At 39.8% G+C, this 26,799-nt stretch overlaps 1 protein-coding gene across 1 annotated transcript in view; it reads right to left on the minus strand.

Moving 5' to 3' along the window:
- The window catches only part of UBR3 (ubiquitin protein ligase E3 component n-recognin 3), a 111,704-nt gene that overhangs the window by 27,039 nt on the left and 57,866 nt on the right, over window positions 1-26,799 (minus strand). The window contains exons 25-30 of the mRNA XM_089519782.1: window positions 26,226-26,314; window positions 20,595-20,744; window positions 19,972-20,105; window positions 14,320-14,430; window positions 11,030-11,242; window positions 10,049-10,185 (exon numbers count right to left, since the gene is read on the minus strand). Coding sequence (XP_089375908.1) covers window positions 10,049-10,185; window positions 11,030-11,242; window positions 14,320-14,430; window positions 19,972-20,105; window positions 20,595-20,744; window positions 26,226-26,314 — 834 coding nt within the window. The remainder of the gene's footprint in view (window positions 1-10,048; window positions 10,186-11,029; window positions 11,243-14,319; window positions 14,431-19,971; window positions 20,106-20,594; window positions 20,745-26,225; window positions 26,315-26,799) is intronic.

Raw genomic sequence — 26,799 nt, forward strand, 5'->3', positions numbered from 1 at the left:
GTTGCAGCTATGCTCCCACTGGAGGAGAGAAACAATGGTGAACTGTTACCAGCATTAATCTATTCCAGTATAGTTCTTTCACATGGATTATTTAGGTTCTACTGGTCATTATCCCCAAGTGGTCTTGTGTACAGATATCATTGAAATAAGAGCTCTGTTTTGTCTGTGCATATTTGGTAAAACCACGGATAAAAATGTCAACAACACAGACAGGAATCAAGCAAACCTCTTGTTGGACAGCAACTCCCACATTCCTTGCTGTTGGCAGTGCTGGCTAGACCTGCTGGGAGGGGTGATGGGAATTGCAGTCCAACATTTAGAGGACCACATGATTCCTAGCCTAGTCTAGCCTAGTCTAGGATTCAATCAACGTTACAGACAAGAGCAGTCATCGGAAGGTGCTTTCACAAACAACTCATCAAAATAAGGTGATGGAGCTGTCTGTAAACTGTGCCTACACGTTCAAATGTCAGTATTACAGCAACATATGGACCCCTAATGTGTTATCTCAGTGATCAATGAGAATAAGGGAGAGAAACCCCCTCCTTGTAGATCACATGTCAGGGTAGCCTGTTCTGACCTTAGCTCTTGGAGGGAGCTCCTGCCCACAAAGAAGTGGTAGCAGAGGCATTGAACGGTTGATGGGCCAGCAGGGTTGATCCAGTGTTGGTCTGACTGGACTATGTACACAACATCAGAGCATCACATTGGATTTGGCCAGGTGCACATGGTCGCCATCATGGCTAGCCTGGGGACAGTCTGGGACATAAAGCTTTGGAAAGGCCCTGGATTAAGCAGCCAATGTAGATGCAACCTTACTAAGGACAAGCCTGGATGTAATTATAGTTTCAAATCCTGACATACCGTATATACTCGACTATAAGTTGAGAAATTTCTGCCCTAAATGGTGTCCAAAATCGCGGGTCGACTTATCTACGGGGCAATGGGGTACTTTAACCAAGCCTCTCCTCAGCCGGGCTACCTCTGCAAGAGATAGCCCAGCTGGGGAGATGCTGGCAAGGGTGCCCAATTTCCCCGCAGCCCCCACTAGCCTCGACGCCCAGCGAGGAAGACGATCGCACGCCCTGCAGCCTCTCCTCCGCCAGGCTTTCCCCAGAGAAGGGGCCTGGCTGAGGAGACGCTGGGGAGGGCGACTGCCTTCCCAGAAGCCTCCCTTCGGCGAGGCCCCATCCTTTGGGAAGGAGCCTGGCCGAGGGGACGCTGAGGAGAGCGATCACCTTCCCCAGAAGCCTCCCTTCGGCGAGGCCCCTTCCTCTGGGAAGGAGCCCGGCCGAGGGGACGCTGGGGAGGGCGACCGCCTTCCCCAGAAGCCTCCCTTCGGCGAGGCCCCTTCCTTTGGGAAGGAGCCCGGCCGAGGGGATGCTGGGGAGGGCGACCGCCTTCCCCAGAAGCCTCCCTTCAGCGACGCCCCTTCCTTTGGGAAGGAGCCTGGCCGAGGGGACGCTGGGGAGGGCGATCGCCTTCCCCAGAAGCCTCCCTTTGGCGAGGCCCCTTCCCTGGGGAAGGAGCGTGGCCGAGGGGACGCTGGGGAGGGCGATCGCCTTCCCCAAAGCCTCCCTTTGGCGAGGCCCTTTCCTCAGTGAAGGGGCCTGGCTGAGGAGACGCTGGGGAGGGTGCGCGATCGCCCAAAAGCCTCTCCCTTGCTGGGCTTCTTTTGCGAGGAAAGCCCAGTCAGGGAGACGCTGAGGAGAGCGCACCCTCGACCTATCCACGGGTCATATGAAAATCCATATTTTTGGCCCCAAAAGTTGACCTCAACTTATACATGAGGTCGACTTGTACATGAGTATATACGGTATTTCCTAGCATATGACCACTGGTCAGAAACAGATAGGAAAGTGCTGGCAAAACAAGCAATGACTCACATGCTGCTACTGATGGGAAGACTGTCATCACTATATGTAGCCATGGAGCAGGAATGAGCAGTTTAAAGTACCAAGAAGGTTCATTCTGGGATGGCAGGAGGAGCAATTCACCATGATTGGGTTTATCCCCACGTGCCAACCTGACCAGGCAGGAGTCATGTTCTTTTTCTATTTCTTCCACTAATACTCCCCGCCTTCTCTGTCCGCTTAATTATCTAGTCCTGCCTACTACTCCCCCTCTTCTTTTTGTTGATATTATTCCTATGAAGAGAGGGTGTGGATCGCTCTTCCAGTCATCCTAGAATGAACCTTCTCAGTACAACCTCTTATTCTCAGAATGGCACAGAGAAGCAATCCACCACAACTGGGATTTACCCAAGCTCCCAACATAAGGTGGTATATTTATTTGTTTCTAAACCACTACCTGCAGTACTGTTCTCCCAAAAGCAGCCCATGTTGATCTATATTTAAGACAACCTTTAGGCCACCTCACTGCGAGTGCATCTACATCTTCTACACTGATGTTTCTATCTATAGAATAAATCGTTTTTAATCTGTAGTTATTGCAAATGTGAATAGATCCAACTGAAAAGGCCCTAACAAATTGTTTAAATCTTGGAATACTTCCATATTCAGTGTCCTCTCCCCTAGGTTTACTGTGTTCTGGGTCAGATAATCTGCCTGTACATTTAATTTTCCTATCAAATAAACTGCCAATATCAAACAAAGATGTATCTCCACCACCTGGACAGCTTTTTTGACTCTGTAATTAATGGTATGTAGCACCACCCAGCTTGATTGTTGACTTAAGACCATACAGATATGTTGTCTGTTTAAATCTGTAAATGGCATCCCTACACCAAATTCACAAATTTGATTAGTGTTAGCTTCACTGCCTTCAATTCCAAATAATTTATATTGTCCCTCCTATCTGCTGCATGACAGAATCCTTGGGTTGAGGGTGTTCGCAAGGAGCCTCTCAACCTGTTAGGCTCACATCAGTTGATGTGTGAATTTGATTCAGAATCTGCAAAGGAACGCCCTTGTCCAAATTCTTGTCTATTTGCCACCATCTCAACTCCTTTCTCAGGTGAAAAGATATTTTCACTCCCTAGTGTTTCCTTCTTCTGACTGCTTGCTGATATGGGATCAAAAGTCTTTATAGACCTCTGGAATGGAATCTTCCACCAGATTATAACTGTATCATCAATATCAACAGTTCCAAAATTCTAGCTAGTAACAATGAATCTGCTGATTTTGAAGACATTACTCTAGATATTTCTTGTTTTTATCTTCAACTTCCTCTTCTGCAAAAGATTCATGCAACCTCATTTGGTATCTATAATTGCTTCTAGTTGGGTCAATGTATTTGTTGGAATTAAACACCTTTCCTTTTAATTTATTAGAAAAAAGTAATGTTCCAAAGAATGAACTGTCAATTTTAGATCTGCCAAAACCTTCCTTTTTTAATTTGTTTTCAACAATATGTACCCCTTTCTGTCTCAGAAAGGCCACCAAGGATATTAACACTTTTGTGAACACTCTCAGTGCTGATGTTAGGCCTAATGGCAGCGCCTTGAACTGGTAGTGTTTTTCTTGAAAGTTGAATCTCAGATATCTTCTATTCACTATTGTCATAGAAACATGGAAATATGTTTCCTTTAAACCTATAGAGACCATCAGATCCCCCTTCTTCAAGTCATCTCTTACTGTTTATAATGTCTCCATTTTGAATTTCATGTACCTCACATAAATACTGAAGCTTTAAAACTGGACAATACGTTCTGTGGCTTTTGGGCACAGTAAAGAAGACAGAGTAAACCTTGGTGTACCTCTGATCCACTGGAACCTCCGCTATTGCCCTTATATCTAATAGGTGTTGAATTTCTGCTATCACTATTCCTTGTTTGACAAGATCTCTTTCCACTGGAGAAGATATCTGCTCTTCAGTTTTCTCTTGAATAAGATTTTGTAACCAGATGTTTCTAATTAGTTCACCTGTTGATCGGTTATAATTTCTGACCACAGATGTCTGAAAAGCAGTAATCTTCCTTTCATCAATATTGTGTTCCACCTCATTTAGAAGAAGATCCACTTCTTCTTCCCTGATTCTGCCTGGATGGGAACTTTTGCTTTCCATAACTTGTTCTTGGTCTATACTACGGTTTTTTTTCTATTCTATAATTTCTCTGCTAACAATTCCTCTTCCTCCACAAAAGGAATTATAATTAGTGAATCATCCTCTGTAATAATATCTCTCCAATTGTTTCTTTTGTAAAGTTGTCATAACCTGCTTTTTCCTATTAAAAACTTGTCTAAAGTCTTGTCACCAAATAACAGTCTTCCCTTAAAGAGAACAAAAGCTAAATTATTTCTAGATTTCTGGTCGCCTCCTAATGACATAGCCACAATGATCTTCTACTAATGAACAATTATTTTATGCTCTGGCAGCAAACACAGTAGAATCATGTTCAATATGTGCCACATACTGCAGAACTCTCTTCACTCTGTCTAATGCCTTGTACAGCAAACTCAAACTCAAATCCTGTGATTCTTCAGTTTCCTGGATCCACAGCACTGCAGCTGGAGAAAACATTGATGCCGCTACTGATGATCTTATTGCTGAAGCCAATGCTCTGTGCACCTTCCTCACTGCTGTTATCTGCCCATCTCTTATCCATTTCCTTTAATATTGTGTCACCTTCATGTGGAACAATAGCACCAGAAATCAATGCTACTATTGGACCATATTTTTAGTATCTAAAAATGTTTTCCATTCCATCTCAATTCTTGAAACATCTTGAGATACCGGTTTTCTAATTATTGATGCTATCTTAGTGTGTGTATGTGTGCATATGGGAAAAGAGACTCTCATTGATGCTTTTTGCTTCATCGTTTCAGCTTTCATTTTAGCCAGACATGCGAGTGGGAGATGGACTCTTAAACAAACAGCAATATCAATCCATCACCCAGGACTCTTTCTGCTTGGCTCTAGAGAGAAATAAACTTCTCTCCACACCACATGGGGAAATCTGAAAGAGCTGCCATCACATTACCATAGTGACCCGTAAATAAGTCGACCTGGGATTTTGGGGTCAATTTTTGGACATAAATTTTAGACTTATAGATGAGTTATAAGGTCAAATTCACTTAAATTAAATTTGTCTGAGAATCAACGGTATTTAAATTCATTTGATTTCCCTCTCTTTATTGCTTCATTTCTGATTGAATATTAATTTCTACAAATATAGTATCATTGCTTACTACATCTGTAATTGTTATAAAATCGGGAAATGCTTCATGTAACCTAGTCCTTTTAGTATCTTTGCTCCTTCTAATATCCCACTGTATTAATAATAATAGTAACAATAAATAATTTATTTGTATCCCGCCCAATCAACGAGGAATCTGGGTGGCTAACAATAGTGGAAGTACAATAAAAAATACAATAAAAACAAAGAAATCCCTTCCCAGCCCCCCAACCATATAAAGCAGACAATAACAATAAACAATATCAATACAGTGGCAATCAATATTACACTCCGATCCCACTGTATTAAACTCTCCTATCACCTCATTGTTGGTCTTGGGGGACTGTCCCTGCTTATTCTTTCTAATTGACTTCCACTCACATTTGACACTCGTGAAAACATTGTTTGCAGAAAAACCATAAATTCCAGAGTCATGTGCTTCTCTGGCCAATACCCAGCATGTCGTTGAATTGTTTTTTCCATCTCCACGTTATTTCAGCATGCATCAACTGTTGCTGCCACTGCTGTTACCAAATTTGTCCTTACTGCTTGGCTAATACTCCTCTCTGCCTTGCTATAGCCAGTTCCTGCAGATGCTGCCATTGCTGAAGCCAAGCTTGCCAGTACTTTGGAGTTACATCCTACCCAGCCTCTATCCTCCACTGCAGCATCAGGTGGTAGGAACTGTCTCTAGGAAAGTGTACCTTAAAATGGTGCTTGGAACCTAAACTCTGAGAACTCATTGCTAATTCAGTATTTCTCTGGCTTTCTCAGGTATGCCAGTACTGTTTTAACACTGCAGTCTACATTCTCTCTCTCTCTCTCTCTCTCTCTTTTGCTTTCAAATTCATACCTTCTGCCTCCTCAGGTTTCAAGCCACACTTCTGCTTGGTCTCATTCCTGTTTTTAAATCATTACTGATTTTTAATTTCCCTTGCCTCACTCTTGCTGGAGGTCAGAAATATTTTCTGCAATACCTCCTTCCAATCATCTGCAGAAACTTGCTGGACAGTGACAATATTTTTCTTTTTATTAATTGTTTCCATTCACCTCTAATTTCTGCAATACTGAGTTCTTTTTGTGTTTTGTTTCCATTAACTTTGGAGCTCAACAGACGGGCAGAAAGGAGCGGCGAGATGCCGCCCCTTTCTGCCCCAGAAGCAGGCTGCGGCAACCACATGCCATGATGACACCCCGCATGCGTCGTTGCTGTTCGGACCCGGTGCATGAGGCATGTCATCGGCGCATGCGTCGTTTGAACATGTGTGCACTAAGATGGCCCCCAAACAGCATGATAGGGCTCAGGAGCGCAAGGAAGTTCAGCTCTCCCGAGCCATCATTTCAGCCCCAGGCCAGTGCATTGTGTCAGTCTGTACTGGGCCTTTATCTTTCCTTCTGAACTTTTCTCTTTCTTCTCCTCTTGTATTCTTTTCTCCATCCTTTAGCCTATTTTAAACCACCAACTGTAATTTTCTAGAAAAGAGTTATCATACACCAGATTGGCAAGGCAGAAAAATAAAAATTGACAGAGAAGGGGGAGCCTTAACAGAAGAAACAGAAAAAAAACCATTGGCTCCTGCTTGGTTGGAGTGACATGCACGGATAAACCCAAACATGGTGGATTGCTCTTCTGTGCTATCTTGAGAAGGATGATAGTCACCTCTATCTGGCAAGACTTTAAAGGTCCTACTTTGATCAATGTGTTTTTATATCAAAAATGACTTTGAAAGTTATTTTAACTAAATTCTTCTCCAATGCTGATAAAGGGTGTTTCTGTATAGCGGACCGCTTTTCCTCTGTAAAAAGTTATCCACTACTTGATTTTCAGATCTCTCAGGGTCCTATGATACTGTGATAAAGTCAAAAGTCCTCAAATCTCTTATTATGAAAAAAACCACTTTAGAAATAAGTAACAAGAGGTTTGAGGACTGGAACAGAAGATTTCAGGCCTGCAGTACACATTTTCCAACTAACCAATTACTCAGATTTTTATAAAGGTCAAGTTACTGACTCATTCATCAAGCTGGAAAGACATCACTACTCTTCTATATAGCTTCACTGGTTTAGTCACAACAGAATTGCTTCCTGGAAGTTCAAGAAAAGGTTGCTCAGCCTCCTGAAACATTCACATGAACTAATAACTTCAACGTACTAAGCCAAAAGTGTGTGTGTGTACAGAGTGGCTTTAAGAAATCTAGATTCACCTTCAAAGCAGCTAGTGATGAGCAGAAAACCCTCTATCTCAAAAGATGCTGCAAAAGAGTAATCCAATAATCTATAGGAAGTGGATGGAGATGTACTGAAAACTTTTTATATATTAAATAAATAAATAACCCCTCTGATCAGGGAGGAAGGGCAGGCAACAGCCTGACTTTTGAGCATTAGGTATGGAGCAAAGTCCCTGTTTTAAGGGAAAAGAAAGTAAAAAGCAACATTACAGGGAGACTATATTAGCTACTAGTAATATTATACAAAAATGAACTGTAAAAGAAATGAAAACTCAGGGTAACCACCGGGTCATTACGAGCAAGTTTCTCTCCTCCTTCAGTGTCTACCCTTTGCCAAAATGGCAATCTGAGAGGACTGCAGAGAAAGCCTTCACAGTTATCTGCTGTGAAGTCTTTGGAGTATGCATGGAATCTCCACAGTCAACATGGCCTCTGGGAATTGTTTTATTTTTTAAATTCTTCCCAGTAAACTAGTCATTTTAAAAAAAGACCAGACTTGCCAGAGTCAGTACTGAAAACTTCAGAAATTTGTGCTCAGTAAGGAACAAATGAAAAGATGTCTGCTTATGGAAAGTGTACAGTGGGACCTCGGTATCTATGGGGGATCCATTCCAGAACCCTTCCATGGCCAAATGGATACCAAGATCTGCAGAGGCTCAGGTTTTGTTGTCCCCAATGACAGCACGTGCATGTGGCTGCAGCCCCCATTGTCCCCAATGGCAATGTGTGTATAGGACTGAACCACCCCTGGAGACAACAGAGGCAGTTCCTAATTGCAGCGCAGCTACGTGCACACACCACCACTGGGCAAAATACAGGCTTGCCATCCGCAGATGCTTGAATCCGTGGATGGCAAATCCATGGATGCCGAGGTCCCACTGTATCCTTTTATTCTTCTTTGTCAGATTGTTCAGGGAATGAGTATGACTGCATGCACTATTTTTTAATTTGATTTATGTCCTGTTTTTTCTCCTAATACAGATCAAAATCAACTTAAGTATAAAACAAAATAGCCAAATAGTCACTATATTAAGGACATAGAACATATAAATACCCTGAAGGCACCAGATCCCATTTGATCTTGGAAGCTAAGCAGGGTCAGCCTTAGTTTGGAGTTGGATAGGAGACTGCCAATGAATACCAGGTTCTGTTGGCTATATGTCAGAAAAAGGAACTGGTAAAACAACCTCTGAATATTCTTTTCTTAAGGAAACTATTAAATTTTGGGGATCATTATAAGTCTACAAGCAATTTGAAGGTACAAATGCACACCTATTTTTTAAAAAGCACATATTTTTTTAAACCTGGCTTATAAGGGCACAGGTATTTCCATCCATAACCCCAATTCCACAATTATTCTCCTTTCATTTTTTTTTTAAAAAAAACCTAAGTACAAAATATTTTCTGTTATCCTAAACAATATGTGGGGTGTTATAGGACCCATGTTCTGAAGCACCCACCCCTCTGTATTGGAAACCAAACCTTAGTTATGTAAGTATGCATGCTACAAAAGCTGTGTTTATGTATCTCTCATGCTCTGATAAGTAAAAACAGCTTTTCTGCTTTAACATCAAAATTAACAAGTAAAGATTGAGTCTCTGTCATCTAGAATTCCAAAATTCAAAATACCCCCCAAACCAAACCTTCTTTCATGGGTGGCTGAGAAGGTGACACCTTTGCTTTCTGATGGTTCAGTGTATACAAACTTTGTCTCATGCACAAAATTATTTGAAATATTGTATAAAATTACCTTCTGGCTATGTGAGGAAGGAACATAAATGAATTTTGTGTTTAGACTTGAGTCTCACCTCCAAAATATCTCACTATGTGCATATATGCAAATACAGGTATTCCAAAATCTAAATACATAAATAAATAATCCAAAATCCAAAGCTCAAGCCTTTCAGACAAGGGAATCTCAACTTGTATCCATTTTTAAATGTAGGTTTCAGCACTGGATTGCAATGTAATGTGGCGTGTATCTCACGCACAGGAATCAAATAGCTTACTGCAAATACAAGAGCTCTGATCCAAACCTGAGTCTCTAAACTGAGAAGGGCTGCCACTCTTCCCTCCAAGGAAAGAGGCAGTTCTATCTTTTTTCTGGATATAGCACTCCACTCAGCAGCACCACTGAGGGAGTATGGGGTGTGCGGGACCACACCAAGTGACACCCTGAAGAGTAGTGACACCTGATGGGGCCCTCCTCCCCCTTTGGGGCAGAAGGTGAATGTGCAGCCTTCCTGGCTGCTCTGTCCCCCAGCTTCCTCCCCAAGGAAAAAGCCTGGGACCAGAGGAGCAGGACAGTTGCACGTTGTGGCAAAGCCTCAAGGGTCAGAATGCCCTTCTGGCTGCTGCCGCCACTTCCACCCTCCTGGCACCCCTGTACTCCAGGTGATACCCAGTATGTGACACCACTAACCCCACTAACAAGAATGGAAAAGCCTTTTCAAATGAAACTCCATATTCAAATTGGAGTTCCTGGGGTGGCCTGGATATCAAGAGCACAGTCTAACATAGAATATGAAGTAATGTGATCCTCTGAATAGTAGCATCAGATGTCTTGCCTTTAAAATCCAACTACACAAGGGAATTCAGCTAAGTTAGCAACTACAATATTCATTTGACTGTAAAAAAGGCAGGAACAAACAGAAAGGATGTGTGATATAGATATCTTACCCACCTGGCTACAGAATACATGAAAAGAAAATCATTGTCTGGTGATCCAGGAGACTTGCTGTAGTCGGTGTACTTCTTCTGAGTAGTACTTTTTATATCCTTCATGACAGACTCCATCTCTTTACTTAAATTGGTTTCTGACTATATATATATAAAAAAAGATTTTAGAAATGTCTAGTTTGGTTTAGCTTCAGTAAGAGATGACTACAAAATAAGAAGTGTATAAAGTAAAAATTACTTTTACTAATTATAGTAAAGCCATTTAGGACAAGATGAAATATTAATAGAATTATGTACAATTTTTAATAAAATATTATACAACTCTAAAATGAAAGACACAAATTTAAAGATGCCAATCTTTTGTAAAGCAAAGGACTATTTTAACAAACTTATAAGCACAAGCTACCATTCCTACAATAAACTCTTACAGGAGTAACCTCCATCAAATTCAATGGGACTTACTCCTTTGTAAGCATGTATAGGATTGCAGCCTAGACCTTGTAATTTAACTATATTATTTTAAATGTCACTGTTATACTTCAAAATATATAATTAATAAGAAAAATCACAATAAAATGACTAATTTGCATTCTTAAATATTTTCTTGATTGGTATATTTGAAATGGCTTCCCAGTTACAGGTAACTGACACTTTATAGCATAAATAAATTATGAGTTCCAAGAAATATAGTTCAGTTCTATGTGAAGCAAGAAACTGCAAAGTATGAATTTAATGTCCAATAAATATACATAGTGAAATGTATGAGATAAATGCTCACATAATCATACCCAATTTTATAGGTGTTAAAATGTTAATGTAATTTAAACTCTTAAGTATTTAACAGGGGAAAAGAGAGAGAATATTCAATTTTTAAATTCTATAAAATAGAAATGAGTCATGGAGATGAGAGTGTGGCAAAAATAAAGAGAATGAAAAAAGGAGATGGAAAGATTGAAACAAATTAACAAGGATCTTTCTGCCTTACACTGATGCTTACTGGGAAAGTTCCCAGCTGCTCTTGAAGCTCTTCCACCTCCTTTATGAGATCCTGCATACTCTTGTTACTGTGACACTGCCAAAGGGTTCTCTCCACATTGTTGCCAGGATAACAAGGAAGGACGCTGTTAGCAAACTGCCTACAAAGAGGACAAGTAAATTCTCCTTTTTCCACAGAAAACCCCTGGAGGACCTGATCATTCTAGAAGAAAAAGAAATCCAAATGATTTCAGAAGCAACAAATAATCATTAGTTTCATAAATTCCAGAGACTGCCAAGTCAGAAATAAAAGAAAAACTGACTGCTATATGTTACAAAAGCAGACTGCACATTAATTAGCATACACACTTTTCTCCTTATACAGTGTGGGGGTGGGTCCAGAACAGATCACTCATGTAAAAGAAGGGTCCACTGTACTGCACAATATAAAAATTCCCCATGAACACAGGCATATCTGTGAGTGTAGAATCAAAGATATTCCACAATATGAAGAGGAACATTTATTATGAGTAGCTATCACTTTTCTTTTCTTTTCTTAGGAAAAACTTGTAACAAACAGAATTTTTGCATCTTAAAAGTATTACCATATTTTTTCACACACCTACATACCCCACAACTGCATGTAGCAGATAATCAAAACATGGAGTGTTTACTATTTTTCAAATGACAATGTCATAAAATGTCTGGTTGTTTTATGTGAATTCTGTCTAGGTAATATTCCAGACAATGTCCCATCTGTGGAGTCGAAGGCTTTCATGGCCGGCATCCATAGTTTTTCGTGGGTTTTTCGGGCTATGTGGCCATGTTCTAGAAGAGTTTCTTCCTGATGTTTCACCAGAATCTGTGGCTGGCATCTTCAGAGAATGCTTGCCTGGAAAGGAGTTGGGTATGTATATATTGTGTGACCCTGGGAAGGCAGGAGTGATTTGCATGTGTATTGTTCTGTTGCTAATGTCCCATCGGACTGAATAAGATTTATGCTTGTTGTGAGCCGTCTTGTGGTCCAGTTTCAGGTTAAATGTGGGATATAAATACAATCGAATCAAAATTTTAAAGAACTGTTTTTCTGAAAGAAACCCAGCATTAAAAAAACAAACCAACAGCCATCCAAGAATAGCTAATGAGAGTCTGTACGATTAAACCGGTAGACAAAGAAATGGTTAAATGCCTCTTCAACCTGTTCCTCTCACCACAAATGTTCCTTTTCCTGGACTTTTCATTAGTATTGTGAGGAAAACAAGAAGTTGGTAAGTCTGTGTTTCTTCATCAACTAGATAATTAGAGGGCATAATATTCAGAAGACTAAACATAAACATGCTTTTGGGACTGGATTGTTACAAAAATAGTTGTTAATTTCCCTTTTACTTGCATCTGGATTATGTGCAGTTCTCTATAGACAGTACAACACCAATCTTTCAGAAAAAGAAAACTGAAACACCATGTTTTTATTTCAAGCATCTAAAACAGCATCAACATAAAACTTTCTGGGCAGAAAGTTCCCTAATTCTTTTCCCATCACTTTTACAGAAAAAGCAGACATTTTATACAACAGTGTACATTGCACTCATTGCCATGGAGGGCAATATCTCAGTTAAAACATGATCGTGAAATGCAAGAAACAATATGCTCTTGACTATAGCTCCTATCTTTTCTGTTTCATTGCCATGGAAGTCATTCCAGTCCGTTTTCAAGGAACAAACATAGAGGCAGTGAGTGCACATTCAGTATAAGAGGAACGAAACAAAACAATTATTTTGCAGGAGCTAAATGTTTATTTACTATGAATATTTATTCATAAAGGTCACTTGATCTTACCAAGCCACTCCATTAACAGCTGAATAGCAAGATAAACTTTTCAAAAAGGTTGATCACCTATGTCACTCCCGAACTGCCACTGAGTGGTGTCAGAAGCAAACAACTTCAATTTAAGAACATAGGATATTTTAATGTGTTAAATGAAGCCAGAAGAGCAGTCATCTAAGCTGAAAGGTGGGCATTCACTTGCCTCTCCCTTGATTCTGCTAATTCACCCATATTATCTAATCAGAACTTAATGAACATCAGCAAATTGAACACTAAATTCTGAATCGATGTGTAAGACATTCTTTTATTTCTTTATGTGTATCTACATGATGATGCAGTGTACTTGTGAACCATTGTCCCATTTTTGCTCATCAACACACAGTTTGTATGAATAAGCATATCACACAGTCCATCACACAAAATCAAAAAGGTTTCCTTTTTAAACATTGGTATCTGCAAATTGAAATAGGGATTAGAAGAATGGAAATATAGATCTGTCAACTAGTGTATAAAGAACAGAGGAGGGGTCCTGCCTTCAGCTTGGCTTTGTGGATTTACAGGAAATACTTGTTCACAAGGGCTGAAACAGAATGCCTTTTTTTCCTTCTTCTTCTTCTTGCATGCCTTCAAGTCATTTCTGACTTATGACAACTTTAGGGTGAACCTATCATGGGGTTTTCATGGCAAGATTTTTCAGAGGGGGTTTGTCTTTCTCTGAGGGTGAGAAAGTGTGACTTGTCCAAGGTCACCCAGTGAGTTTCCATGGCTGAGCAAGGATTCGAACCTCAGTCTCTAGAGTCATAATCCAGTGCTTAAACCACGATACCACACTGGGGATTCAAACCTGCTACCTCCAATTCCTTACATAATTTCACTGGTAGCTTAAACCTGCAGTTAACAGGATACTAGAGTAGATGAACTCTCACTCTTATCTAACGTGGATCTTCTCCCAGGCTAATAATCTCTTTATTAAAAAACTAAGTAAACTATATTACCAGGCACATTCGTTCAAATTAACATACCAGATCAAGAATTTTACATGTTACCATACAACGTACCATCTCCTCTTCAATGTCTTGCTAACAGACCTGTGGTACTGCAATGCCCACCCATGTTCAATTAAAGTTTGAAACCATCTATCAATGAAAACCGAACAAGACCATTTCTTTTTTGTATTTTCAGAGTCAGTCTTACACTGTAATAATTTTCCAGCCAGTCTCATATTGCAATAACTATGGTATCTCTAATTTTCTTGCAGTAAATTTGGACTATATAAATTTTCATTCATCAGGATAAGTATTAGTGAGCACTGAGAAAAGCACACCAAAATATTTTAAAAGATGGCTTTCCCCTTTTGTACTTTAAAAAAAAACCTCTTATCAGTATATAAAAGGTAATTAGTGGATTCCACTAATGTCTGCAGCAAAACCTACAGTAAACAAAAGGTTAATAACAGAAAAATCCATTTTGACTTACACGCAATGACTCCATGTAGGATTTGTGACAATCTATGTGTAATGTATGCCCACAGGTTTGTACATACACACCTCCTTCCCAGCCAATTGATACTGATTGCAGACAGGAACTCTAAAAAGCAACAAGAAAAAGAAGGAAGAAGAATTTGTTTACCCTTTTTAAATACATACACTGTTTTAGCTATATAAAATAGATTTAGGGTCAAAATACATGCAGAAATAATCCAGTTTGACATTGCTTTAACTGCTCTGGCTCAATACTAGGGAATTCTAGGAACTGTAGTTTTGTGAGACATTTAGCCTTTTCTATTAGAGAGCTCTGGTGCCACCACACACTACAATTCCCAGATTACCTAGCACTGAGCCAGGACAGTTAAACCAGTATCAAACTGGATTATTTCTGCAGTGTTTTGGCGCTGACTTGCCCAAGGTCACCCAATGAGTTTCCATGGCTGAGCAAGGAATAAACATGCATAGTACAGTCCTCCCTCCATTTTCACGAATTTCAAGTCCATGATCTCGGTTCTTCGCGGACTGGCAAGCGGGGAGGGCTAAAACGGTATGCACACAGCCATTCAAGCCAATCAGGCTTGAATACGTGCGAACTTCCATTTTCGTGGGGCGCTTTGGATTCCCAAAGCCAGTTAAAGGCAGGGGAAGGCAGGGGAAGTAACAGAGCAGACATGTGGCTGTTCCTCCCCCCTCCTCGGTTCTTTGCCTTTAACTGGCTCCCACAGCTAAAGACATGTGAGGGCGGGGAAAGGAGCGGAAGGGGTTTGCCCTTGCCATCCATTGAAGCTAAGAGAGTATGACTTGTGTGTGTGTGCCTTCAAAACATGTCTGACTTATGGTGCCCCCTAAGGTGAAACTATCATGGAGTGTGCTTGGCAAATTTTGTCAGAGGAGGGTTTGCTATTACTAGCCTGAAGCTGAGTGTGCGCCTTGGGAGTGAAACTATAACAGGGCATGCTTTGTCAGAGGGGGCTTTCCATTGCCATCCTCTGAGGCTGAGAAAGTGTGACGTGTGTGTGGTGCCTTATGGCAACTCTAAGGTGAAACTATCACAGAATTTTCTTGGCAAGTTTTCTGGGGGGGGGGGGGCGCTCCTGCCTCCCATTTCAATTTCAATTTTAATTCTGTTTTACTTTCTATGGTAACTATCTTACATATTACTGTTCAATTGTGTAACCATTTTATTTTTACCTGTTTATTAGTATATCTTTTAGCATATATTGTATACTTTTTAGATATGTATAAGCTGTATACAAGTGGTGCATGTTCTGGTTCTGGTGCATGCTCAGGTTATTCATATGTATCTATATTGTATTGGGGTTTATTACACCTAGTGCACTATATTTACATTTTATATATAGGTGTGTGGCACTGCTTTATTACTATGTTACTAGTATTTTGAAACGGCCCTCAGGCTATTCAATAAACTGTACTTTACTTTGCTAGTCTGAGGCTGAGAGAGTGTGTCTTGGGTTTTTTCTGGCACCGAAAGTCCACCCCACCCTCACCCCCCCCCCCCCCAGTGTGGGAACACCACTGAGTTTGGGCACTCGGTCTCTAAAAGGTTCATCATCACTGATCTAGTAAAAACATCTGATGCAACTAATGTTTGATAAGGACTAGGCATTAAAACTGAAACAATGTTATTTTATAAGTAATCTAGGCCCAGTTGCAGCGCGGAGGAGTCACAGCAGCCAAATCGTGCAACTCCTCCGCGCTGCACAAAACGAGCGCGAAAATCGCGCTCCTTCCGGCAACCCGGAAGAGACGCCGCAAGTTCCAACGCGTGCACTCGCGGCGTCTCTTCCAGGGCGCGACGTCAGGACGCTACGCGTCCGCGACGTCAAAATGGCAGCGCCCATCTGTATAGGGCGCTGCCATTTTGACGCACTCATTACGTGCGAGGGGCAAGGCGCGTCAGGAAGCGCCGCCCCTCATCACGGCGCGACGATGGCGCCTCTTGGGCCAGTCTGTAACGCGCCCTAGTTTCCCAAAAAGGACTCCAAATAGATGGACTCCCAAAAGGTCTTCATTGTGTATGAAAACATCTAGGTGGAACAGGCCATTCATCATACGATAATCTGACAAGCTTGCCATGACAAAAATATTACAAGAAGTACTATATAAGTATTGCAATGAGTACAAAAGAAGACTGTATATACTCATGTATACTAAGTCTAGAAATTTTAGTCAAAAAATTGAATAAAAAAACTGAGTTGACTATCCATGGGTCAACTTAAGTACTGTACTTTAACTCTCTATATGTGTGTGTGTGTGTGTGTGTGTGTGTGTGTGTATATGAAGCCCTCTATTAGTCCATCCTAGGAGCACTAAAAAGAAGCATGGATCCCCTCTACTCTCTGATCCATCCAGCTTTTAGGATGAGCACAAACAGTTGTGCCTGCCAGAATTTTCTAAGTTCTTTGGCACCATTTTCCTTTGCATCATCCTTTACATCCTTTGTTACATGCTGCTAAGTTTTACCCTCAATTTATCCAGAGGTCATATCAAAATCCATAATTTAGGCCGCAAAAACCTGCCCCTCAACTTATACATGAGGTTGACTTTTAGTTGAGTATACAGTCGGCCCTTCTTATACACAGATTTTTTATACACTGATTCAAGCATACATGGTTTGAAAATGTTCAAAAAAGTATAAATTTCAAATATCAAACTTTGATTTTCCATTTTTTATACGGGACACCATTTTGCTATGACATTATATTTAATGGGATTTGAGCATACACGGATTTTGTTATACACGGGGGATCTTGGAACCAAACCCCAGTGTATAACAAGGGTCCGCTGTATATTAACCATCCATTATGAAGCCAAGCCCTCCCTCCAGTCCATCTGTCTTGGTCCAGGCCTTGGAGGTAGGGAGGAACTGCTGGACCTCTTACCCTTTCCCTCACCACTCCCTTCTCCTTCTGTGTCATGTCTTTTTAGATTGTAAGCCCGAGGGCAGGGAACCGTCTAACTAAAAAGATTGCATGTACAGCGCTGTGTAAATTTACAGCGCTTCATAAATAAACGTTAAAAATAATAATAAAAGTATATGGTATGTTTAACAAACAACTACCATTCCATAATATAATTGGCCCTCCATACCCACAGATTATTTATTGACGGATTCAAGCATCCATGGCTTGAAATATTTTTAAAATATATAAATTCCAATAAGCAAACTTTGATTTTGCAATGTTATATAAGGGACACCATTTTACTAAGCAATTGTATTTACTGGAACTTTAGCATTCACAGATTTTGCTATCCACAGGGGATACTGGTACCAAACCACAGTGGATACCAAGGGATCGCTGTAGACAACTCAAGGTATTTCCAAAGCACAGTATCTACCAGATTCCACCTGAAGCTTCTCTTCTTCACTCTGAAGGACAGCCAGATAGGTACTGTTCTGAGGAACTGTTGATGGTAAAATGTTCCAAAGTTCAGTCCTGGGGTCCTTTCACACTACAGAATTACAGTACTGTACTCTTATTCTACTTTAACTGTCATGGTTTCATTTTATGAAATCATGGGATTGGTAGTGTAGGGAGGGACCTTGGAGACTCCTCAGGCAGAGAGCTCCTCTGGTACCTCTGAACCAACTACAAATTCCTAGACTCCAAAGGATGGAATCACTGGCAGTTTAAATGAAATATCAGCATTATGCTTCTATGTCAGGGGTAGGCAACCTGTGGCCCGCGGGCCGGATGCGCCCGGCAAGGCCTTAGGACCGGCCCCAGCCCGGTCCTGCCACCGATTGCCACCGGGGCCTTTGGCCTCTCGCGCGCAGGGGCAAGGGAGGCAATTGTCTATAGACACCTCAAAAACATGCATTTATATTAACATTTTTTAAAAAATCAGCAAATTTTTTGCGTGTCCTCCACTTTTAAAAAAAAAGTGTCCACCATTTGAAAATGTTGTCCTACATTTGTCCAGGTTTATTTATTTATTTAATTTTTTAAAAAGTATTTAATTATTTATTTTTTTGCTTCGGCCCCCCAGTTGTCTGAGGGACAGCAACCCGGCCCCCGGCACAAAAAGGTTGCCTACCCCTGTTGTATGTTGTAAAAGGGCCCTTGATATGGTGGAATGAGCCATCACACACCACTGCCCCACAGAACTGTACCCTCCCCCCACATTATCTGTTTGTCAAACCTAGGCAAAGATGATGCCAGGTGGCCATGAACCTTCCCCCTCCTCTACTGCTAGCAATGGCACCACTAAGAAATGGGAGACAAGGAGGAATGAGGAAGCAGCAGTCATAGCTGCACTTGCATCATGTAGTTGGAGGGAGCTTCAAAGGTGGAAACAGCTGCACGACAATAAAAGACAAGTAATAAAGTTTTAATTCCATTAGCAATAGAAAAGTTGCTAAATGAGTTGTCCTTGGTTCCCTCATGACCAAGAAGCAGAGTGGCTTCTGCCTCCATTGAGACCATCTATTCTTAATTGACAATAGAAGTAATATCTGAGACAAAATGTAGGCTAGTGACATTGTCAAATTTTCTTCTCCTGTATGATTTTTAACATTTTTGCCAGATGAAGAGCCAGTGAACCTTCAAAATCTTGTTTGATTCATTTTGGTTGGACAAACAAAGGTATCAGTCTTTTGTAGATTTTGGTTTATTTTGCTGCATAGCCAACATAGCTACCCCTGAATAAGTTACCCTCACAGTGGTAGCTTTTCCTCTTCTTTAGAAGAAACTGTTTAGAAGCATGGGCACACTCGGCAGCATTGTTTCAGACACATTTTGGGGAGGGAATATAATAGTTTTGGAGCTCTACTTTGCTTGCACTGAAACCACTGCTAATTGTTTTTAAACAGGTGCTACTATCACCACAGTGGCAGTCCATCCCTTCAGCTGTCTCCAGCTTGTGGGTGGGTAGGATGGAGAATGAATTTGCCAGAGCTCTAATTATACCATTTAGAGAAACTTGGATACAGCCGCTGAGTTAACTTCATAGCTGGGAAAGCATCTGAACCTATACTTTCTAAGCTAAGCACATTATATGTTAAGGACACTGCTTCTCACAATCACTGTGTCAGAATGCAAATCCTTAACTTCTGTAAAACCCTCACAGCAATATTATAATTTTAATTACCATATATACTTATCTAGAAGTCCAAAAATGTATGCCCAAAAATTGACCCCAAAATCCTAGGTCGACTTATTGACGAATCAGTATGGTAATGTGATAGCAGCTCTTTCAGATTTCCCCATGCAGTTTCTTTCTGTTCTGATCCAAGTAGAGTCCTTGGTAACTGATGGATTGCTGTTTATTTAACAGTCCCTCTCCCACCCATGTGCTTCCTGGTCTCGGGAATGAAGGGTGAAACACTGAAGCTTCATATTGATTGCTTCTTCCCTCTTGCTGCTCACATACACACACTGAATGAGCCTCCATGTTCTATTCTTGACCTATCCACGGTCATGTCAAAATCCCATAATTTTGGCCCCAGCACTTGCCCTCGACTTATACATGAAGTAGACTTATAGTCAAGTATATACGGTACTTCACAATTACCACTTTAATGTCACAAAAATTTTGAACTGTATTACCATGTTGCATGCAATCGTAATATATCACCAGAGAACAAACAAACAAAAAACCCAAAAAACAAACCCCATACATCTTTAAAGTACTGCTGTAAAGTTGCAAGGCGTGCTTCATAAACTGCTGCACATGTATCCCCAGGATATATTTGCTCCTTTTCAGAAGTTGGCAACTTCTTGGGCTCAGTAGTATCACGACATTGCCCCAAAACTGTAGAAAGGACAAAAAAGCTATCAGAACACATTAGGTGACAGACCTAAAGTCACCCTAGTCAATTTTACTTCCTATTGGTCAAATAAAACATTTCATGCCTCATAAACATGAAGAACCGGTAACAGCAATGACTGGAGCAGGGTAGGCAACATGCAGAGGTCTGTGGGCACACTGGTACCATCTAAAACTCCAGAGAGCTGCAGATTCCACTGTGTTGGGAAAAGAGCACAGATGAGGAAGCTATTACATGCTCCTCTATTCATTCACAAATGAAATAGTAAAATACATACTATGGAGTATCTTATTCAATGTAGTGTGTCCATATGCTATAGAAGTAAAATGCTGAAGAACATATGTATACGTGGTGGGCACAAGCCTCTTGTAGAACCTCTGAAGTACAGCATTAATTGTCATTAAGATACTTCCAGATCTATTTTTCAGCTCAGCAAATGCTTGTACCATGACGATTTGCTTCAGAAGCCATACCTGAAGAGGCCTGTAACAGCACAACTAATCCTGCTGGCCGTTCTTCAGTGGAAGGGCCACTCTGTCCACAAATAACACAATCATATACAGCTTCAGAAACATGTTGTTCTGCCGTTGCTATCTCCATAGCAATATCTACCTCTGGAGACTCTATGAAATGGAAAAGAGGGGGGGGGGGACCTTTAATAAAGAGATGGATTTTAAAAACTGAAAACAGTATGTTCTGGATCCTGTAACTACAAAATGAAGTTCCATTAGTCTTTTGTTTAAAAAGGCCTCATTTAATTTTATCAACACACATCTTAATATCCATGTAAATGCATGTCCTTTTGACATTCTACAAATGCACAAGCTTTGTTTTCTTTGCAACAGCAAGAGATTAGAAATCTGCTACATGCAGCAATATTGCAGTCTGTACTGCTACAGACCATACTTTTTCTTATCTTATTTTTCTTAATACTTGTTATATCTTCTTCACTTGATAATAATATTCGTAACAGAAGAATGGTGTAAAACATAATGGTGATGGATTTAGAAGTATCTACTTTACTGTTTAACTTAACCATACTATTTACCAAGAAATGTTTGCCATTTTGATAATTTCCACTTCATCTGATGTTCATAAACAAAGAATCACACCACTTCTTTGTTTTGGAAAATGTGATATGTACTTATTTGCCCTCTGATATTTAGGCTTCAGGATAGCATCAGTTGGTTCATCTCTTAACTGTATAGTCATCAAATTGAAGCATCATTTTTGTTTCATATACTAGGACCAAAATCTAATCCCTGTCACAAAGGGGCTGACATTTTCATTTAGTTTTGCAGTTGCAATGTCTAAACAATGGAGGTATTCACCAATTCATCAATAAAACTGAGGGAGGTGGGGAGGGACTTCGAGAGAAACCCTTCGTAATATCATATGATGGTTGCAGACACTGTATAAACTTTTATCACCACCTAGTGACAACCTGAGTAACAGCAAGTTAATTTAAAAATCATATTGTACATGAATAAAAACTATTTGAGAAACTATTTAATAAATTTTTAAGCTTTTAAAACTTTGGTAATTATTTATTGTTTTAAATTGATTTTATTGTAAGATAAAAGGACAGGACAGAAATATTTTAATAAATAAAATAAAAATCCTGTTGTCACACCAAAAATCAACCCCCCCCACCCCCAATATACCCACATACACTGCTCTTACTAGGCAGCAATGGCAAGATAGAAACTTCTGTAATTTTTTAGACTTTAAAGAACTCCAGGTACCACAATTTGACAAAGAAGGGGAGGAGTCACTGATGAGTTACCTTTTTTAAAACTACTGAATGCTTTTACAAATAATCACAGTGGTGAGTATTTTTCAGTCAGTATTGAAAGCTAGTCAATTCAAGTATTAAAGTTTGTTGCAATATAGAAGCAATCACACTACACAAATGAGCCTTCAGTTTTCATAATGAATATTTATACTGCTAAAATATATGAACGTGAATGTATAACAAAGCAATTATGTTTTATGTTAACCATTAAATCTAGTTAATTTAATGGTTAATTTAATTTAATTAGTCTTTCAGCTATAGTCTGCAACTGTCATCTGTAAGGAGCATTCAGACCTGGGCATTTTTGTGTATATCAACCTTCTTCTGCCTGAATCCCTTCAAGTTTTGGCTCCATCAGCTCCAATTATCATAGTCAATACCTAAGAATGATGGGACCTGTAGTATAAACATCTTGAATGCCACAAATGCAGAAAAGCTGATGTACACATTCAGTGGAATGTATACAATCCAACAATTGTGAAACGCTTTAGAAACCCACTGACTTTTAAAGAAGTACTGAATGTGTGTTTTCACTTGTCCCACAGAAATCAATGGGATTTAAAAGTGTGTTGTGCACTCTACCTAAACTAGCAAGTTATCCCTGTTTATCAGTAAAGGGAATACTTTAAATGAACATCCTCAAAAATATATCTAGTGATAACTTGCCATAGTTCCTTAAAACTATCCCATTAAAATGTTCCCCTTGTTATGATGCAGCACAGTTACCTGATGCTTAAAAGTTACTTTTAAGAAGGGATCAAAAAGGTTGGGGGAGAAAGGAGTTAGTTGCCATTTTAATTGTTACTTTTTAACTAATTAAAAAGGAATGTCAAAATGCTACATGTTACTGGCTTGTGGTACTTTGTTGCCTAAACACCCACAACAGAGCAAGAAGGAAAAGTGCAAGCTGGGACTTGATTTATGGGAAAGTTTTCTACCATATCTTCATCTTTATATATGTGACGGAAACATTACATTTACCCCTTAAAAAGAATGGAGTTATCCTATGCTAACTTAACAATCATAATCTCAGGTAATTGCTGTTAGCTGTCTTCAAGCCTATTTTGACTTGAGGCAACCCTATGAATAAGACACCTCCAAATCACTCTATCGTCAACAGCCCTGCTCAGGTCTTGCATACTCAGGGCTGTGGCTTTTTTGATTAGTGTAAGGAGGGACCTTGGAGACTCCTCAGGCAGAGAGCTCCTCTGGTACCTCTGAGCAGTAATGCAGTCTTCCACTTTTCCGACTTCCCTTCACCTTACCAAGCATTAGTTATGGGTAGTTTTGCCTTCCTAACTGGAAAAAGTAATTACTATAGTTACTACCACTGTGGATCGAGTAGTTTGAGTGTTGGATTAGAATTCCAGAAGACTGGACTGTGAACTCAGCCCTGGAAACCCACTTAGTGACCTTGGACAAGTCATACTCTCTCAGTCTTAGAAGAAAGGCAATGTCAAATATATTCTGAAAAATTTTTGCCAAGAAAACCCATAAATCAGAGTCAATTTGAAAGCACATAACAACAACAAAAATGACAATTACATTACTGTCAAGCTCTAGCTTTGTGACAGACTTTATGTTTCCAAGCAGAACTCATTAGTTACTTAACTATGCTTAAAAATAGTTTAAGACAAGATTTCATAGTAGAATGTACCTAAAACAATGGCTTTTGTAATTCTCATGTTCAGGTCAATAGCTACAATGATTTCAACATTATTATAAGACAAAAGTGACAGCTAAAACAGCTCAAAAACTACAGTCGTAAACATTATTATTAACTGGAATTAGTGTTCCTATGTACACATTTATTATAAGAGTTGAACTTTCCCAGTTGCTCAGATATAGTCATTTACTTCATGACATATAGACTCTGTACCATTATTAGGCCTATTACTACTATCCTATCATTATTATTGCTATTTCTTAGCCAGTTAATAAGCAACCATATACAGCAGTGAATAAATTCATGTGTCATATAGAATCCCCCATAAACAGATTTAGGCCTGTTACAGACTGCCAAAATAAAGCTGCTTCGGGTCTCTTTGGGGGTATGCATCCTAAGAATCCGGAAGCTGCACCAAAGCTGCACTCCAGTGCTTAGGAATGGAGTGTGGCTTTGGTGCGACCTCCGGACTCTTAGGACCCATGCATCATTTAAAGAGCATACCTCCAAGGAGACCCGAAGCAGCTTTATTTTGGCAGTCTGTAACAGGCCTTAGACAACATAAGATTTAAAACAAACAAAAAATAACAGGATATCAAGGCAGCACTGGATTATTGGAACTTTCTTTGACCAATGTATTTGATTCAACAGAATTTAACACCCAAATATTTTGTGTTTCTCTAACTCATGCACGCGCTGCCATTGGAGACTGCAGGCTTGCCATCTGCAAATGATCGAAACCACAAATGACAGGTCTGTGGATACCAAGAGACAACTGTATCTAGCTATTCTAAATGAATTCAAGTTACCAGAGCCTGCTAAATTGCATACAAGAGTACTAAAATAATTTGCATACATAATATCAGAGCCTTTGTCAACAATTCTTGGAGAACAGATGAAATCCCAGCAGCCAAGAAAAGGGCAAATGTCCCCATCTTCAAAAATAGGAAGAAAGACGACTTAAGCAACGCTCAATCAGCCCACTTCATTTCATTATCAAGAAAGCTCTAAAACGGATTATCTATGAGCACTTAAAAAGGAATGCTGTGATTATTAAAATCCAGGATAGTTTCTCAGCAAGTCAAACTAATTTTATGTCTTTTTTGACAGAGTTACAAGCTTAGTTAATCATGGAAATACTTTGGATGTGGTATATCTTGATTTCAGTAAGGCTTTTGAAAAGGTCCCCCATGATATTTCCACAAGGTCCCCTCCACTGCCAAAAAACATACTGATTAAATATGGGCTAGATAATGGCACTGTTGGGTGAATTTTTAATTGGTTTAAAACCAGAACCAAAAAATACTCATCAATGGTTCCTCTTCATCTTTCATCCAACTGATTAATGGAGTACTCTCATAGTTCTTTTCTCAATCCATTATTATTCAAAATCTTAATCTTGACACCAAATTAGGGGCAGTTGTGAACACTCCAAACCATACGTTTAGAATTCAAAATGACAACAACAAATTGGAAACAAATTGGACATCAACAAAACTAATTCCAAAAGGGGAAAAAAGCTACCTCTCCTAAATAAAAGAACTATCACTTCAAGAACTACCCAAAGAATTAATTCAATTTAAAAAAATAAATACATTGTACAATGATATCAGAAATATGTACAGGTAAACCACTTAATAATAACATAATCACGTCTGGAACACTTCTGGAGGAAGGCAATCAAGATGCTAAAAAATGTGGAACCAGAATATATGAAGAACAGTTTAAGGAGCTAAACATGTTTAGCTTAGAAAATGCATATAACAGCCATCCTTAAATATCTGATGAGATATCATATAGAAAATGGAGCAAGCTAGACAAGAAGACAAACTATTAGATTCAAATTGCAAAACAGAATTCACCTAATCTTTAGGAAGAACATCTTGCTGGTAAGAGCTGTTGAACAGTGGAGTGGATTGCTTCAGAGGCGGTGGACTTTCCTTCTTTGGAAGCCTTTAAATAAGAAATCTGGATGGACACCTATCAGGATTGCTTAAGCTGTGAAAATTCCACATGGCAGGGGTTGGACTACATGGTCCTTGTGGTACCTTTCAACTCTATGATTCTACTATTTTAAGTCCTATTAAAACATCCAGACATATTTTATTTAGAGGATCACAAGTGAAAGAATCCCATCTGAGAGCCCAGTAAGATATTTGTGAGGCTATTCCAAAGTTTGTTGTTGTTTTGTGCAGTCAAGTCATTTTTGATTTATCGTGACCCTAAGGTGAACCTTTCCTGGGGTTTTCTTGGCAAGATTACTTCAGAGGAGGTTTGCCATTGCCCCTGATGCTGAGAGCATGTGACATGCCCAAAGTCATCCAGCATGTTTCATGGCTGAATGGGGGACCTGACCTCTAGTCTCCAGAATCACAGTCCAATACTCAAACCACTTTGTGACACTGGTTCCCATTCTAAAGTAATTCTAATCACTTCTAAGACTGATTTTGATACTGAGCTACTACATTTATGGGTTGTTTTTTTAAAGTTACCTATGTGTCTAAAAACATCTGCTTCTTATGACCTTCAACTGAAAAAAGTTTCTCTCTCTCTCTCTCTTCTTTATTTCTTCTCTCAATCTCATGTCGTTATATTCTGAGAATTATGAACTATACATATGATAAATAGAGAATAAACCCATACCAACATCCATGGCAGTTTCCATAAAGCTTTTCTGTCTTGATGCAAATTCAGCCAACAATTTTTGTTGTCTTTCCCTGGCCTTCTGTCGTCTAGATAAAAGAAAAGATGGTAGAAAGTTATGAAACAGTTGTCCACTCTGTTGACCTGACAAATTTATTCATAAAATCTGTGTTTAGGATGGTGTAATACAGTAAGCTCTTGGATGTTTCCTAAAATCAGAAATGTCATCTGTGCCAAATTACATCAAAAGCTGATCTCTCAAGGCCAAAAGTGTAATTCTGGAGTTTTTGGTTAGGCAGCGCCAGTAAATGATACTGCATCCAAACAATTCTTGTAAATCAACTGGAGGTGGATGACTTATAAATCACTGTGTCTGAGTTTCTGCATCGAGAAACATAGTTACCACAGTGGAGTTCCATTGTTGCAGCTACATCAAATGCTGCCCCAACAACAGAAAGTTTCAGTGAGGCACAATGAGAGAAGCAGCTGTCCCTGGTGCCGCTTGCAAAATTGCACTTCACTGCTGGGGAAGATTGGATGTGCCGTTGCTTTTGGATGCACTGGAAATCCTTCT

This window comes from Sceloporus occidentalis, unplaced genomic scaffold, assembly GCF_023333645.1.
Source record: "Sceloporus occidentalis isolate IW3139 unplaced genomic scaffold, rSceOcc1.0.p SCAF_4, whole genome shotgun sequence".
In the NCBI taxonomy this organism is placed as follows: Eukaryota; Metazoa; Chordata; class Lepidosauria; order Squamata; family Phrynosomatidae; genus Sceloporus; species Sceloporus occidentalis.